Source organism: Bacillus rossius, chromosome 10 (assembly GCF_032445375.1).
Source record: "Bacillus rossius redtenbacheri isolate Brsri chromosome 10, Brsri_v3, whole genome shotgun sequence".
Classification (NCBI taxonomy): Eukaryota; Metazoa; Arthropoda; class Insecta; order Phasmatodea; family Bacillidae; genus Bacillus; species Bacillus rossius.
In genome coordinates this window covers 50,162,072-50,180,566 of record NC_086337.1, presented here as the reverse complement: position 1 = coordinate 50,180,566, position 18,495 = coordinate 50,162,072, and the positions used below count along the sequence as shown (strand labels likewise).

Sequence of the window (18,495 nt, the reverse complement as noted above, 5' to 3'; positions counted from 1 at the left end):
GCCTTCTGATTGGTCCATCGACCGTGACGAGCTGACCGAATGACGAGATGGGAAGGGTTCGCAAAACTACCGCGAGTAACAATTTAGCAAAACGTTAACTTCTATTCGGAGCGAATTGAAACTCGGCGGTTTATTTTTATTCCCCCGTTTTCGATTGAGCGTTCCTGCCCTCTGTGTCGGAAAATCGTTTACAACCACGCGCACTAGTTTCCCCAATTGTGTTTCGTTTCATCCCCTGGAGTTTTAGACAGCCAATTGGGACTCGCTCACTCGTCACGTTTTTACCCGTGTACACAAATATTGTTGCGGAAGAAAAGCATTTCCCAGTTTAAGAGCTCCGTGATGATTTTATTTCTTTTGTCGCCGACTCTGTAATAAATAGCTTTACCGTATTTTCGTTACTCGTAATTAACATGTATCCCGTAAATCCTTATATATATTAAACAAATTATTTTAAGTTGTTAATTATGCTTAGATCAATCTCCGTTACATAAATTAAAGTAAGTTTCAAGGAATTTCCAGATAAATTAACGGACAAAATTACAATATTTCACGAAAATTATTTTTGCTGTCGTTCCATCAGATCTAAAACAATATATATCAAACAAAAAATTTATCATGTCACGAAGTCTCGTGAATTATATTTTAAGTTTTCCTGCTGTTATTGTATTAAATGATGTTATTTTAATTTTAACAGAGAATGAATAAATTTATCCAAAATATTTCTCAGTTTCAACAGTTCAATTTTAGTTTTGTTGCCAGTAATCAACGAAACAAAACATTTAACTATTATTTCAATTTTATTTTACTAATCAATTTAAGAAAATAAGATACTAAATTTATTATTTTACAAACATGAATTACAGCTTTAACCATTAACTTTCCGAAGTGAAGATTAAATATTACTCCATCACAATAAATACATTCCTGCAGTTGGTAACACAATTTGTATTTAGGTTCAAACATTTACAAGTGTAAGTACGAATATTCTCGGTAAAAAACCAATTAATTTTCCAGTTAAAGTAAAACTTTATTTCTTGCTTTTCCCAGATGTATCTCTAAGAAATATTTGAGCAAAGCTTTGCGCTTTTTTCGAATTTTATGTTTCTTGCACTGGAAAACATGCTGTCATCACATTGTAAATAGTTCAGCCCCAAAGCGTTTACGTAAAAAAAAATGAAATTAATAACACCAGAAACCACAACGAAACTGAAAACATGTATCAGAAAATATATTGCATATCACTGAACAACCGCTAGTCATATCGCCACATCAAGAGGATCGCAGAGTAAAGTAGAACTTCGACTGAAATGTTTTATTTCGTTTGAGAACTATATTTATTGCGCCCGATTCATTTATAATAAAATCATTTAACGACCATATCGTGTTTAGTTTTCACCTAAATGTCACAAATAAACATAAATATAAAATGTGTACGTATCGAAAAACGATTTATTTTTCAGGTGTTCATTTTGGAATAAAAAGGCGAGAGGGTTAGATACTAGAAATACCTGGCTGAAATCTAAAAACTACATTCTTCTTATCAAATTGGGGTGATGGTTAAATAAAGGAAAAATTCGCGGATTCGCTTCGCAATCAATTTTAATTCAGTTCATTTTCGTGCTTTCCTGCGACGGCTCACAGATTATCCAGGAGAGTTAGCCAGTGAGAAATCCTTTCGAAATCCAAAGAAGTGCTCAATCAGAGGCAACGCAGATTCACACGCCCCACAAATCAGAATCCAATTAACAGGAAAAATTTTCACGAGTGCGCATGGAATATAACTGTAGGATCTAAGCCGAGAGATAAGTAAAAAAAAAAAAATAACGCTTAAATTTGCAGACCCAAGTCTCAGATTTATATTTCAAAGGAGGAAAAAAATTTTTTACACGTTCCCTGAATGTTTGCGTCGCTGGAGACGTAAGGTCTAGAATGCACGACATACGCCAGGAAAGGTCAACCTTATTTACTTCGTCTCAGTCATAAAGCGAGCAACGCCGCTGTTTTTAAGATTCCACAGGGCTCTCTCTCTCTCTCTCTCTCTCTCTCTCTCTCTCTCTCTCTCTCTCTCTCTCTCTCTCGTGAAAAACCTCCCGTGTTTTTGCTGTCATGGAGGGAGGGGGAGAGGTGGTTGACCGGAGAGGAAGAGAGAAGGGGGGAGGGGGCCGAAAGGGGAGGTATGGGAAGTCGTCATCGATCTAGCTCCGGCCGAGGTGCGGTCTTTTAGCCCGAGGTGTTGGGCGTAGGTTAACCACCCAGCTTTCAATTCCAGCCCCGGGGCGTGCGCCATTGTCTCTGGCCTGATAACTCCCCTCCTCTCTCACCGTCAAACCATTTCCCACCTCGCCTGCTTCCACCCGCCTCGCATAAATTACATCTCACCCCCTTCTCCCCTTCCTCCGACAGCGGCCCAGATGCCAGTCGCTTCATTACGTCGTCCCCTCGGTACAGTATCTCCATTGCACGGTCGACGCTCGAGAGTGTTCGTCGAGCTGGCCGATTACGGAACCCCCTTCCCCCTCTCCCGACCCCCTTCTACTACCCTTCCCGCTGCTTCAACCCTTCTCGGCAACGTATTTCCCTCTCGAGTAGTTTGGCCTCGCTGATATTCGACTCTCCGCGGGGTGTAGCCGCTAAAGTGCAGCGACCTCGGTGCATCACAGCGATCAAGGACCTATCCTACCCGTAGAGTAGAATAAAGTTTCCAGCAAAAAAAAATACCACACGATTTGAAAACTGCTCAAGATAACTGAAATGCGTCAGTTCACGAAAAGCATTTTAAGAATACGCTGGTGTTATATTGAGTAGCGCAACTACCGTATTTAGTTTTTAAAGGGTGTTTTTAAGGGAGTGAAAATGGTTGAAATACATGTTTTCGGAATAGTTTTTAGGTTGGAAACATACATTACAGCTTCTTGGACGCACTTAACACACTTTCATCAAAACTTTGTTTTTTCCTTTCTCTGTCATATAATTATATGGTTACCACTCAAATATCATACACTTTTTTCAGGACGAGTAAACTGTGGGCCAATGTACAGCTTGGGACTTAGAGGTGATATCGCGCTAGAAGCACCAGCGAGCAACTCATTTATCATTCCACCTCACTCCTGACTAGGCCCCTTACGATGCTAGACCCACAACTTCCCGAGTTCTTTAGTTCAAAGCCAACCGAGGTCTAATGTTTTCCGTGTGCTCAAGAAGTTTCGATTATTATTCCTGTCAATGACTGCATTAAATAAAACATAAACTTATACAGTAGCAAGACCAACACTTTTGCAAATTAAAAGGTTATTTGGTCAAATAGTTCTGCGTTTACACGTACAAGTTCAAAGGTTTTTCGGTTTATATGGAATGGACTGCACGCGTTCTTCTGCTTTAATCATCTATAGTTACGCAAATTATTATGAAAACATTGAAAATTAAATTGAATTGAATATAATTTAAAAGTGTTGGAATATAAAAAGTTTTATTTTATAAGCATTCTATTAAAATATGACCTTCGAAATTGGACAACTATTCTTGAGTTATCTTCCCAAATTCCAGTTCTTCATAGATAAATACTGTATTTAAAAAAAGAGCGCGTGTGCAGTACATGTGATAGACGTGAAACTTCTTTGGAAATTCAAACCTCGACTCACAAGTATATCGTAAGGGGTTAAAAGGGCAGCGAGAGAAAAAGAGAGAAAGATGACCTTTTTATAAAAAAAAAACCTTAATTATTGTCTCAATTATTACTCATTTGCAAATAACTACTCAGGATACGAATAATTATTGATCAATATTAATTAATTAACAATAAATTTACTCACTGTTGAAATACCCAAACCACAAAGAAAATATTTATTTAGTAAATATCAAAGCTAGGATTGATTACAATAAATTAGTTTTAAATTTAATTATATATTATGTATAGATTAGATGTGATCGAGCATTTTTATACTGATTTTTTAGTTCTGCTAATATCACCTTATCACTGAGTTACAGTTCAACAAATTTTGCCAATAGGCTACATAGACATACTGCAATGTATTCATATGCATTGGAAATGTTCTGCCGTCGAAGAATGAACAATTAATAACATGTCCGCCGCTCCACGACGCGAAAACTAAACGGGCCGGACCTTCCTCACAGTAATTCTTTACATTATAACCATATTGCCACAAAGTGAAAACAAAACAATATTTTACGTACGGGATTTGTTTAAAATAGCATATTTTAGTTGGACTCAACATGTTTAAGCGCTCGTGGGCTCATAATTATAATACGGTGTGTGATTTAGTTAATCAAATAATAATGTGTGACAAATAATTACCCTGTTAAACTAAAGCGTGAAAAGCAAAAATATTTAGTTACACAGCTAAAACAATACTCATATAACAAAGTTTAACGATACTGATTTACACAAGTAATTAAAATAATAATACGTACTTGAAAGAACACCATTTTTTTTCGAACATGGCCAGTGGCGCGGTGCACAATAACCCCAAACCCCGTTGTGTTGCCCTCTGCCCATGTCTGTGGCGTCAGCAGCAGGCGGGTTCCAACCGGTGCTACACGCCTATCCCTGCAGCATGGCGGGGTTCAACCTGAACCACACGCCGCCACGTGAAGCCCGCGGTCCGCAGAGTTTTCTGCACCGTCCGCAACCATTTTTTTTTGTCAGAAATCGTTTCACAAACAATGTTTCACGAAAACGTAGCATTTAAATTCGGCCTTGATATTTTACTCCCATCGCGCCCAAAAGAAATTTCACTTCAAAAATTAAGTTCAGGCGTGTTTTGATATTAAACCGCTGTGACGATTTTTGGTTATCGAATAGTGAGTCTGGTCGTTATGCCTGGATCCAGAACTGCGAGTAAATGAACTTGTAGAACCTGGGCTTGGATTTGAACATTTCCGTAAAGACAGCCATGGTGCTTCCTATGCGATATTTTCTCCCTCCCTGCTTCTACTTCATTTTTACTTTTCTTGGGGCACTTGTCTCCTCATCCCCATCGTACGAACCACTTCTTCGACCCCCCCCCCCCCCCCCAGCTACATAAAAAAAGCTGGAAGTAGAGGAAGTGGTTATTAGGTATATACACGTGGAAAGGAGGGTTGCCGGGTAGTGCGAGGGTGTTGACACAAGGATCCCCCCCTCCCTTCCCCTTCTACTCTCCCGCAAGAAAACTGGGCATGCGCGATGGAACTTTAATAAACGTCGGTAAGACCCCCCGCCTATCCTCGCCAAACACGTTCAACCCCCATGTGAGATTACGGAAGCTGTAAATGAGTTGGGTTGTGGAGAGGGGGCAGGGGCGGGAAGGTCGTTTTGCCGTGATAATAACTATCGTCCCCCCTTCTCCTTTTTCCTTCTCATCGCCGGGGTCGTGTTAAATTTCGGAATACAGTCTCCCTTCCCCCTCCCCTTTCAAGGGGAGATATCAGCATCCGGACTCAAAGCTGGCTCCAGCCCGCATTCACGTCAACGAGCCCGAGGTTGATCCACGGGAGTGCGGCCCCGCCCCTACCCCCCCCCCCCTCCCGACGTGGACGGGGAAATGAGGGGGGGGGGGGAAGGAAGGGGCACACGTCGGCCCAAAATTGAGGCGCGATGTCTTTTCACCCGAGCGTCGCCCGCGGATCGATTCTAATATCGCCGCGCCTTGCTGCGAGCTGCTATTCCAGCTCTGCCGCGCGATGGCGGTGCCACGCCTACCACCCGAGCTCGCGCAGTTGGCAACCCTGCCAGTCGGTGGCGGCACGGGAAATTTTTTTTCATCAGGAAGGAGAGGGAGAAAAAAAATTTTTGAAATAAAATTGGGTGCGTGTACTTATGTACGCGCGCTAGAAGTTATAATTGCTTGGCATGATGATTTTTATTTTATTTTTGCACGCAAATATTTAATACAATAATATGTGGGCTGGAGTGATACAAATACGGTTGGTGGAGCATAATTTCAATCAAATAAAAAATATAGTAAATACTCAGTATTAAATATTAAAATAAACACAGCTATAGACATGTTTTTTTAATTTCATAAAAAAGTATTTGAGAAAAATAGAGATTAATATTGAAAATCAATCAATTTCTAATTTGTTAGCTTTAACTTTTTATTAAATAAAAATGTAATAATTTATAATGCAAGTAAATTATAGATACGGGAACATGACGTCACTTATATTTACAAATTCCCTGGAAAATGCACTTGGAAAAGTGTATAAACCCAGTTTTTATCTCTAATATTCATAATGACAAATATACATAGCCATATAGAGCAATGTTGAGTTTCAATCACTAATGTATATGATTTGAAAGCACATATATAATTTTTATTTGCTTGTACCTATTATGTATGTACCTTTTTTTTTTCATCCTGTTAAAAAATTGTGTCGCATGGTGGGCACTCATCGTAAAAATTCACCCAATTTTTTTTTTCACTACTCATTTTAAGACGTATAACTTCATAAAATGAAAAATATTGTGAGCGAGTATTTCAGTAATCGTCAGAGATGTGTAACATCTAACCTTGATAACGACCAAATTCGTTTGTTTTCATGTGGAAAATAGTTATAATACGAAACTCGGAAACGAAATTTAACGTTAAAATTATTTAAGCTAGTGCCCAGCGTGATAAGAATGCGCAATGTGTTTTTTAAACTACATTTCTTGACGCTAATCATATAGTTTTCGCACCCGCCTCTAGAATTTGCTGCCGGAACAGCTACGTAGACTATTGTACCATTTTATTAGCGGACCAAAATTTTTAAGTATATAATGAAACGGCTTCGATGAAAGCGAAAAAGACTTAGAAATAATAATCATCAAAAATTTGGTATCGCGCGTTTTTATAACTGACTAAAAATTATAAATTAATTTCTCCTATCCCCATACAGAATAATAACCCCATACAGATTTTCCTGAAAATTTGTGATTGTTAATTTTTAATAACTATGTAGATACTTGTCAGATCAAAACGAAAAATGTGGGGTGTATGCAAAACATCATTGATGCATGAATAGTTCATCTAATTCACTAAGACTTATTTCACTGCTAATTATATGAACTCTGGTGTGAGTTTTCTCAATGATGGCTACTGCCTACACTTATTTTTCATTAAAGGAAATATAAAAAATTATTTAAACTAACTTAATCAAAAATTTGGAGATTTTATTTTACATTTGAATGCAGAAAAAAGATTAGATTTGTATTTTCTCAGGTTGTGAAATTTACGGTTAAATTTGCTGATGAATTTGTAAAGAGCATCTAATAACTTAGCTTAAGAGTTTACAAAAAATTTAGGTTGAATGTTACATTATGAAGTTATACCGACCTCCATCCTATTGAAGAGTAAATAAAGCCTGGAGCACACGGTGATGTAGGAACCGCCTGCGTAGATATGCGTTATGCAACTCGCAACGCTATACTGTTTGGCACGTGGCCTAACATCACTAATCAGGGGCACTGATAAAAAAACAAAAAAGAAAAATTAACCCAACAGACAAGCAAACAAGACAGACAAAAAAGAATTGCATTGTCGTTCAGTTCTGAGCAATGTTCTTAGTCTCTAGGTCATCGGGAAGTTAGTTTAAAATCGATTACACAATCTGTATGGAACAGACATACAGGCAAGAAACGCAGTTATTAATAACGCGGTAAATTTCTAAAAACAAAAATTTTGGACGTGAATTTTAACCAGGAAATTTATTAAAATATAGCCCAGTTTGTTAAAAATTTACTAAATAGTTAATACTAGAAAATTTTCCTTGAGTTGTCTAACTTTGGTTCGCGCCACTAGCCACAGATGGCAGACACGTGGTTACATATTTCCGTTCAGTGTGATTTCCGTTCATTTCACAAAATTACTTTTTTTCCAAATGCCGTTTACCGAGGACTAAGATGTTGCACATCAAAAATAAAAATCTGAACTCGAGTGTTAAAAAAAATTTTACATAATTATTGACACTAATGCACTGATAGATGATCCTATAGTTAGGGACTGGAAAAATTCGCAGTTTGAATTACCTTCAGGATTGACTACACAGTCCTCTGTATACTCGGGAAAATAACGCCAGTTCTTTGGCTGCTGTCTTGTGAGGCGTCTTAACTGGCTTGCTTGTGATTCGATACGTCTTTGGTTGATCATTTCTCATTGGCCCAGAGTTATCCAGATGACCAGTGAGCCAATAGTACGAGCAGCTTAAAAGGCATATGTAGTTGAAGTTAAGCCAATCGCCAAATGAATCCGCGAATTTTTCCGGTCTCTACCTATAGTAGCAACTGTAGGTTATGTGGCTTCTCACACAGAAAAATACTGTCTTAATTGATATTTTGCAAATTTTTTTATAACTTGGGGCGGGGGATATATTCCACCTAACCTCACATCCTGCGACCGTCTCTGGTGTCAGTGTTACAGCATCTTTTCACTGGGGGTCCCGTCATACTGCTGCACTCTTAGAATAAAATTTATAATTCATAACGTAATCTTTATACATAAAGTAGAGTTTCCGTTTATAGTTTTTTTTTGTTTCTTTCTTACACAAATCTAATGTTTCTCAGATCTCGATTAAATTTGGCAAAATTGACCGTCGAAACACGAGGAAAGTCACAGTCTTAAGTGGTATTTCAAAATACCACATCCAACCCAATTTACCATTCGACCTCAACCAGAATTACGGCACTCCTTGAAGAAATTTACCTATTGCATTGTTGATGCTTTCTTGGTCTCATGGAAGGGCTATTGTTGATGTTCTCTTTGTCTCCTGACAACAACTATCAAATTGTTAATGCTTTATAATGGATGACATACTCACAAAGAGGGGCATGTATAATGAGAGTTGCGAGTGTGTTTTGCCTGTTTACTGCCGTAGCGAAGCACGGGTACAAGAGCTAGTATATACATATATATGTATATGTACGTTAGTTTTGTTTTACAAATAAACCATTTTACTCCAACCTGATTAAATTGTGTACACTTAACCATCACCAAAATAATAAAGGTGGCTGACATCTCTCGTTCCTTCTCCACGAAGCAAAATATTGTTTTTCTTGATGAAAGTTTTCACATTTGACTTTCAAAATTGTAGGAAAATTACTTTTTACTATTAATAATAACTGATTTCAAAATACTTTCTTCCCCTTCCCTAACGTTTAACCCTTTCGGTGCCAAGACCCAAATTACGTGTCTTCGCTGTGATAACCCGAAGTTTTATTGTTTTAAATTCTAAAAAAAATTTAGTTTAAATTTTAAAGAAAAAGCGATAACAGAGCAGTTTGCAGTGCGGTTTCTCTTACTTGGAAGTGAATTTTTTTATTGTATTCCCCACTATAGTCTAATTTAGTTTCCCTGAATTTCTGCAATATGGTCAAGTCACTCTACGATTTAATAGTTCAAGTTTTTGTTTTCTGTCTAAATATAATCTACAGATTTAATTTGAACTTGGTAATATATCAAACAATTGACATTGGACATTAAATAACATAAAAATCACTGTCTACCCGATATTTCGTATAAAATACCCCCATTCCCTAAATGAAGCCTCTTCAATCTTCCTTAAGTCCATAGAAGAAGAGAGAACAGACACATATATGCTGTAATGCAACTCATTTGACAGTTTCTATTTTTTTTGTTATTGGTGAGAGATACAGCGAGGTGACACAGTGTCAAGGCAAAATTAGCGTTCCAAGGGACCCGGGTTAAAATCCTGGCCTGGACATCATGCATAAATTTTTCTTTGTTTCCAAAATCACAAATAAAATGGTGAGATGGTCCTTTATCAGAGCCTATGGCCTATTCCTTCTCCAATATTCCTTTTATAAGTCGTGTGTTACCTCGTATGACCTTGCTGTAAACGAAAAACGCTAAGCTCTATTTATTTATTTATTTTAATTTTATGACATTTTGTTAGGAATGGGCGTACATCTCGGGGGAAAGAAGGGCAAACCCTCTCTACCCCCTACTCCCCCAATTGGGATTAAGAAACCCATCACTGTTGTGGCCCGCTTGCACTCGCAAAATTAAGACTATGGAAAGGGGTTGATAAACATAAAAATGTTAAAACTATATATAATGGAAAACTTTTATGTTTATTAAAAAAAATTTTGTGCTTACCTCATGCATATAGGATTTAAAAAAAGGCAGTATACAACATGCAAAGCACCTTATTCAGAGATGTGTTGTGTCGGTTAACCCCACGTGCTGTTCTCTCGAGTTTCCTCTGGCCCCCTTGCACATCCCACAGATTCGCACCCCTGGTTTCAGGCAGAGCGTCACAGTGATACACTTAATATTTTTGTGAACAGAATTAATCTTAAAAAATATATATTTCGAACTTCAAGTCGCAAAGTCGCGTGGTTTGTTTTAAATTCTCCTACAGACTAGCATGAATTAATCTAAATATATATATATATATAAATTAATGACTGTAGAAGGATAATCCTGAGTTTATGGTGAAAAGTTGCTGCTTTCACAGGAGATTTTAATTCTACTACTTTTACTATTGAAAGCACAAATATTTTTATTCCATTTCTTTTGCAGCGCGGGATAATCAGGATTTGGGTCTTGACTGCCGAAGAGGAAGAGGAAAAAGGGGGGGGGAGGGAGGGAAAGAACTTTGTCGTTAGGCAAGGCTTTTTTTATAATCCGCGTTTTGTACGGTTCGTTACGTCTGGTCCAAACAGAAAGTAACGCTCTGATAAGCCGGCAGGGGAAAAAAAATTATGTGACCTTCAGCAAGACAACTGAAATGCGGAAAGAAATGCGCAGTTACTATCCGTGAAACGTTTTGCGCATAAAATTTTACGATTATTGTTTTCTGAATATATTAACTGACGCCATGGTTAAAGTTTTTTTTGGACAGGTATTAGTTTGACTAGCCCTAGTTAGGTGGGTAATTCAGAAACTTGTTATCCTGTATCTATGTTTTAACTATCCCTGGTATAGCTAATCCTCAATAATGATAATAGTAATTTTACAACGTAAAGAATGATGCCACTAGTTTAAGTTTATTTCTTAGGCAGAGATGAGGTGAAATAATTTTTATGTTTCAACATTGGCAAACACCAGCAAGACCCTGGATCTTTTAGGAGTGCTCCAGTTATTTTTCTCGTCATTCACTCACCCGCTACGCCAACCAACCAGGTTTTCTGGACTATAAGGAATTATTACTTCATTTAACCCTTGAATTTATTTGCTGTTATAATCGAGGGCTTCATTTCATGCCACATTCAGGATTTGTGGATACCTACAGTTGTATTACATATTTAATTTTAAAAAAAGTTCTGATTTCTTAGTAGTCACCAGTGATGTGTAAACATCTAACCTCTGTGAAGAACAAATTCATGTCTTCTGGTGTATATTAATGTTGCAAATAAACTTAAAATACAAAACTCATATACGAAATTTAACGTATAAATTTTTTTAAACAATGCTGAGCGTGATAAATAAACTGATAAATAAAATATTCCCTTTTCGGATACCTTTATTTTCTGGATGCGAACCACACACATACTTTCTGAGTCCACCGCTAGAATTCGCTGTCTGAATCGTAAACAAATATTGCTGCCATCACGCACATATAGCAAGACGGAACAGATGGAAATTTTAAAAAATTAGAAACGGCTACGACAAAAGCTGAAGAATTTTGAATTTTATTAAAATTCTTTCCATTTTTTTAGATTCAATAAACAGATTTACCTACAAAGTTACCGCTTCTATGGCATTTTTAATCAAACTGAAAAATGTTAAAACACGTATTATAACACTAAGTATATGTTGGTATATTTGTTTTTGTTCAAACGATTGAAATAAGTCTGTAAATACTTCCTAAAATTAAAAATTAACAATAATGAGGTGATTCAATACGATTTTGTAATATTACTATGTTATAATATTATTAAAATGTAAAAAAAAATTTCAATGACGAGGTTTAAACTAGGTCAAAACTTCGTTTTTGCACTTTACAAGCGCACGTTCAAAAGCTGTGCCACGGAGCCTATTGAGAATTTTAAAGAAGAATGGGTATCATCATAATGCAATTCATGTTTCTTACATATTTTAAAACTTGGCATTACCTTTTACTATAATTGTCTTGATTTACAAAAAAAATATTCCAGGGTTGTTTCACTATCATAAGGTTTAATTTGGCACACCAATACGTTTCGTATGTCACCTAATGTTTACGCATGTAACTACATACGAGTTTGCTACACATGTATCTGCCATCTTGACGACTTATGCACCATGGGTACACAATTCCGTTCATTCGACATTTTTTCATTCACGAAATCACTCCTAACAAATGAAGTATACCGAGAGCTAAAATTTTTACGCATAAAAAATAATTTGGTGATTTTTCTTCGAACAAATGAATTGTTTCACGTTCTAAATAAACAGTTTTTTTTTTTTTTTTTAGTTGTAAAAGTAATATTACGGGGAATGCACCCCAGTCCAGTAGCACTTTATATGTAGTGCTTGTTTTCCATGCGTGATGGCTACAGTTTTCGAACACATTACTGGATCCCCGCCCTGCTTCCGCTCGTGCATCATCACCCTTTCAGGTTAAAAGGGAGACAAATCCCATGACACTACATTGAGCCAGGACTTGAGGGATTGGTTCCATGCCACCGTCGCCAGGCTTGGGAGAACACGCCCCTTCACCTTGCTTCAAGGACTGGAGGGGTTTCGCGGGTGCAGCGCGTGTGTTACACATCTTGTTTCTCCCACGCCTAGCGCTCGAATCCATTGCAACTGCATCCCTTAAGTTTGGGTCTATCTAAACATCTTTCCCAACGCCCGTGCCACGTTGATCACAAATGGAGAATTGCCGTACACACTTGGCAGTCACCATGCCAATGTCAGGGACAGGTCGTTCCTGCAGATTTCGACACTCAGCGCAGGAATCATCTTTCTGACGTCACGAATGACTCCCGTCAGGTTGCATCCATACCGCAACACCCACTTAAAAGTCAAAATTTTACAACCACTCTGTATCGTAAGCTTTCGCGGGCCAAAGTCACCCACTGACCATCTCTTGGCTTCCAGATTGATGCCACGTCCATGGACATTTTAGGACACATCATTTTCATACGGACGTTGGATCAAGCCAGAGCAAGAGGTAGGTAGTTGCTTGCACGCACTACAATCAGCACTGGACCGCCGCAAGCATATACTCTCACCCAAACCCCCCCCCCCCCCCTTATCTTGTTGGAGGGTTAAGACAAATGAGTTGAATCCACGACCCTAGAAGGAGATTGTTCCTTTCCAGTAGCAGTGGAGGGCGTGAGAAACCCTTACAGCACATCTTACGAGTTGGATCAACTGGGTGATCTGAGGTATATCTAAGAGACCTGAAAAATTCGCGGGTTCATTTCGTGTTATGCTAAAAATTCAAATAACCATACCTTTGAATATATATACTGTATAGAAGTCGCCAGCCCAGGTTAAAATTTCTAATACGGTTTTGAGGTGGTTGGTTAATTCACCGCCGCAATCGCCACCATCTCTAGGGCATCGACTTGTGGTGGTCCCTAGCGGACAAGTCTCGAACTCTTCAAACACCCCTTCCCCCTACCGTTGAACGACGTTGAGCTGCAGTGAATGATGGATTAGGGGAGCGGGGTATGACAGCGGGCGACAGTGCTGCGCTCTAACGTGTAAATAACAACTAAGACGATACAGGGCGTTACGGCAGCGCACTGCAGCGGTGAAGTTCCCAAGCTGCTCATCATAAGCTTCTGAAAAACGTAGAGTAAATCCTATCCACTCGCGACTTCTATACAGTATATAGGCCTATATTCAAAGACCATACCTTAGTGCCGCTTCCGTCATTGGTTCACCGTTAATCTGGAGGACTGAGGGCCAATCAGAGACCCTCCCTCATAGAAGTGTCGGAATCACAGGCCACCCAGTCGAGACGACTACACTAGTTCAACAGCCAACGGACAGTTGGCATTTGCCCGAGTGTGTGTAGCAGGGGCGTAGGGAAGGGGGGGGATCATAGGGATCCATCCCCCCCCCCCCGAAATGTGTGGAAGGTTTTTTTTTTTTTACCCGAGTTGATTTTGTAATTTGTGTTATTTTAATATTCAAAATCAATAATGTTTACAGCAGAACAATATTCAATGTTATATTATGAAAACTGCTAAAATAGCACCATTTTGCACGTAAAAATCCAAATTTTTCCGGGGGAGGATCCCCGGACCCCCCGCTTCGTAAAGGGGGGTGGGTGGATAGCCAAATGTTTTATCCCCCCCCCCCCCCCCAAAATAAAATCCTGGCTACGCCCCTGTTGTGTAGAGTATATTGAAATCCATCCTGGAGGTCATTTCAACCCGCAAATTTTTCCGGTCTCTAGGTGTATCCAAACCATTACGGATGCGTAGTGTTCCTACAATGAGCACCTCCACAGAGTTTGACGGACCGTGTCCCGTGTGCCTCCTCAGACTCCGACTACCAGCTGATGGAGGACGTGCAGTCCCCGGCCGGCCTCGGCAAGACTCCCCCGCAGCTGCCGTCCTACGACGACCGCCCCAAGTGCAACAGCGGCGCGGCGCGCAACGGCGACCTCACGGACAATTACAAGGCGGCGAGGGGCCACTACCCGCAGTACGCGGTGAGTAGTCCGCCGCCCGGGCCGTTCCGCGGCGATGGCTGCTGCCATCTGTAGCGCACACAGAGAGACATCTGTTGCATTTGTAGTTTACAGCGATGTTTCACTGTGTATGAAAAAAATTGCTGATAGTTTAACGTGACATCGTCATAACAAAACATTGATGAAATGATTGCATACATTTACGAATAAAATTGAATCATTTTTATTTTAACAATAAAAGAATAAATACTTTGAAATTAAACTAGTAATCAGATTTTTAAAATGCAAGAATAATTAACCTTTATTGTCGAAATTGTTGTTGCAATAAGCAATGAAAACCACATTAACTTTTCACTTCACTTTATAAACAGTCTAGTGGAAGAGAGATAGATGCGGCGCAAGCGTACAATGAGTGTAATGAGTCACAGCGTAACGGAACAATGTGCGTAACAGGACACTTTTTCGTGCGTGCAGCCGGCGTTCATAGATTTATTTGACGTTGTCACGTTAAAAAAATTCAAAGCAGTCATGAGGACTGCCGACAGAAGTGAAAACTATTTTCGCAATTTTTACGAAAAAAATATGATCACACAACAAATTTGTTTTATCACGTTAGTAAAATAACTCCTAAATTTATATAAAATACGACTTGCATAGTAATTGTAGGTATTAAAAAAAATAGTGATGTTCTTAATGTTTAGGTTATATTGCCACAAAGACTCCGTTTTCTTCGTTATTCAAACTATATATCTATATGAGAATATTAATATATTTTATATTCACATTTTAATGCACAGTAATCGTATACTAAAGATTTAAAAGCGCAATAAGTTATACTAATAGGAACAGATACCTATAGTTTTATCGTTAACACGTCACGTGACCATGACGATGACGACATACATGAATTTACTCCCTATCCAAACCTTCCCATAGATGTTTTCACTTCAAAAAGTGTGTGTCGGGAGTCCACGCGAGAGTGAAATGAAAAATTTTGCTCATTATGTTTTGATAGAGATAAATTAATAGTTTTTTTAATTGAAAAAAAGACATATTTGAGAATAGTAAGAATGCGGGGTATGATATCAAATTTGGGGGGGGGGGGGGGATGCCTTTTTTCCGCGCCCTGTACTTCTCGTATCAGTCCTCTGGCACTTTTGTGTCGACTCTTTTGGCGGTTCATTCCTACGATTCCTTTGATATTACGTTTTATCTGCTTCTGCCTCTTTTATTATTATTAGACATGATGTTAAACCACAATCTCCAGCTGAATAAAAGTAGAGAGCCAAAAACACTCAAATCGAACATAAATTACATTTATAAAGTTTATTTCACAATTTTATAAGCCCTTTTTACAATTAAAATCACTGTGTTCACATTTCAAAAATAAATTACACTTTTAAAACTTACCATCTTAAGTCGATAGCGTCTTTTTTTACATTTTCAGTCACACTATTTACATAAAAATAAATAATACTTAGAGTAAATTGCACAAATCAGAAATTCTTTTCCACATAAATAAATAAACTATCGATTTATTAAATTAAATAAAAGTAATAACGAAAACTGAGGAGTAAACAAACACAAACAGCGTTACGAGAATTCTCTATCATTTGCCATCTTCCTATTAGACCGCAAGCCGTTGCCGCTGACGCACTCTCCTCCTCTACCGGTTCCCCCACCAAGTAGCCTACCTAACTATTCCCCTCATGCGATCGTTATATAAATAACGCTAGAAAATAGTTGTCATTTGAGCAAAGAAGTTTCACTTGAACACAGTTGTTTACCAATTTTAAATAAGTCGTAATGCAACTTTATTGTTTGTAACATTTTAAAAATTTTCATTCAGTTATATGCATAAATACTTTTTTTAAATATTACACCTGCCTATAAACAAGCGGTTTTCTAACTTTGTACCATCCGAAAGCGATTAAGGATGGTATTACTGCGACCTCTACATAATTTATGAAGTTCTAGGCTAGATGTCAAGGTGGTAGTTAGATTATCTACCTTCCATCAAAGCGTTCTAGGTTTTATTCCCGAATTTCCCGCAAGGAGTGGAGTGTATTCTCAGGGGTGGTTTTTTTAAAAGAACATTCATTTTTTGTATCTAATAGATAGGGACACTTGTATTTCGCGAATAAATTTCGCGTCAAGGTATTTCACAACATAATGTAGCTTTTTAGTACAGTTATTCGCTGTAGTCGTTAAAGGATGTTCTCCTCCACTTGACGGGGTCACTGAGAATGTGGGTACCGTTCTGCTGCGAGCCCCACACAATTCACCACAACTCTGAGAAAGAGATACAGTCTTTTGTGAAATATGTTGAGAGGAAATGTATTCGCGAAATACAGGTGTCTCTACTAATAAGCTAGAGACCTGCAAAATTCGCGGTTTCGATGGCCTTCAGGATAGACTGCACATACCCTTGTACACTCGGGTAAATAACGCAAGTTCATTGGCTGCCGACTTGTAAGTCATCTCAGCTGGTTTTGTCTGTGATTCGATCCCTCTTTGGTTGAGGGTTTATAACTGGTTGAGATTCGTCCAGATGAACAGTAAGCCAATAGCAAAATCATCCAAGAGGTATGTGTGTTTGAATTCTAGCCTATCACCGAATGAATCCGCGAATTTTGCAGGTCTCTACTGAAAGCATGTATGTTGAATAATGGTCAAGCTGACCATCACCCTGTGTATGCGCGCAGGCCGGCGAGGAGGTGACGTACGCCGAGCTGTGCCTGCCGCGGCCCACCACCTTGCTCGACGGCGGCGCGACGGCGGCCATGCCGCCCCTGGGAGCCGCCCCCGGCTGCTTCAAGCTCGGCTCCGGCGCCGGCGCAGTGCGCTGCCGCGACGAGCCCACCATCTACGCGCAGATCGACCACGGCCGGCTGCCGTACGCGTCGCCGCTGTCGCCGCTCGTGTCGCCTCCGGCGTCGCTGCTGTGCGGCGGCGGCGGCTCGTCGCCCGCCAGCATCGCCGCCCTCCACCCGCTGCCGCCGCACCGCGAGATCGTCACCGTGCGCACGCCGCTCATGACGAGCCAGCAGGAGAGCTGCGTATAGTCGCCTCGCTCCCGCTGTCGCCACCTCATCCGCGTCCTCAAGAGTCCTCAAGCTGACGAGGCACGCGTGTCGTCAACCTCGTCGCCTCCGTGCGCCTGGCACGACCTGGTTCCAAGCCGGCAGCCTGACTCTTCCCCAGCCACTTCATCCTCACCCTGTTCAAGCTGATGAGTCATCAAGGGAATTTCATACAGTCGCCTCGCTGCCGCTCTCGCCACCTCATCCGCGTCCTCATAGTCTTCAAGCTGATGATGAGTCACCCCGAGGCATGCGTGTTGTCACCTCGTCGCCTCCGTGCGCTTGGCACGACCTGGTTCCAAGCCGGCAGCCTGACTCTTCTTCCCCAGCCAACCTCATCCTCATCCTGTTCAAGCTGATGATGAGTCATCAAGGGAATTTCATACAGTCGCCTCGCTGCCGCTCTCGCCACCTCATCCGCGTCCTCATAGTCTTCAAGCTGATGATGAGTCACCCCGAGGCATGCGTGTTGTCACCTCGTCGCCTCCGTGCGCCTGGCACGACCTGGTTCCAAGCCGGCAGCCTGACTCTTCCCCAGCCACTTCATCCTCACCCTGTTCAAGCTGATGAGTCATCAAGGGAATTTCATAAAGTCGCCTCGCTGCCGCTCTCGCCACCTCATCCGCGTCCTCATAGTCTTCAAGCTGATGAGTCACCCCGAGGCATGCGTGTTGTCACCTCGTCGCCTCCGTGCGCTTGGCACGACCTGGTTCCAAGCCGGCAGCCTGACTCTTCTTCCCCAGCCACCTCGTCCTGATCCTGTTCAAGCTGATGATGAGTCATCAAGGGAATTTCATACAGTCACCTCGCTGGCTCCCTCACCACGTGCGCGCTCTCG

At 40.2% G+C, this 18,495-nt stretch overlaps 1 protein-coding gene across 1 annotated transcript in view; it reads left to right on the top strand.

The window, feature by feature from the left end:
* LOC134536344 (nephrin-like) overlaps positions 1 to 17,639 on the top strand; it is a 680,062-nt gene extending 662,423 nt beyond the window's left edge. Inside the window, exons 13-14 of the mRNA XM_063376096.1 lie at positions 14,426 to 14,595; positions 17,280 to 17,639. Of these exons, the coding sequence (XP_063232166.1) occupies positions 14,426 to 14,595; positions 17,280 to 17,639 (530 nt within the window). The remainder of the gene's footprint in view (positions 1 to 14,425; positions 14,596 to 17,279) is intronic.
* Positions 17,640 to 18,495: the final 856 nt, after the last annotated feature.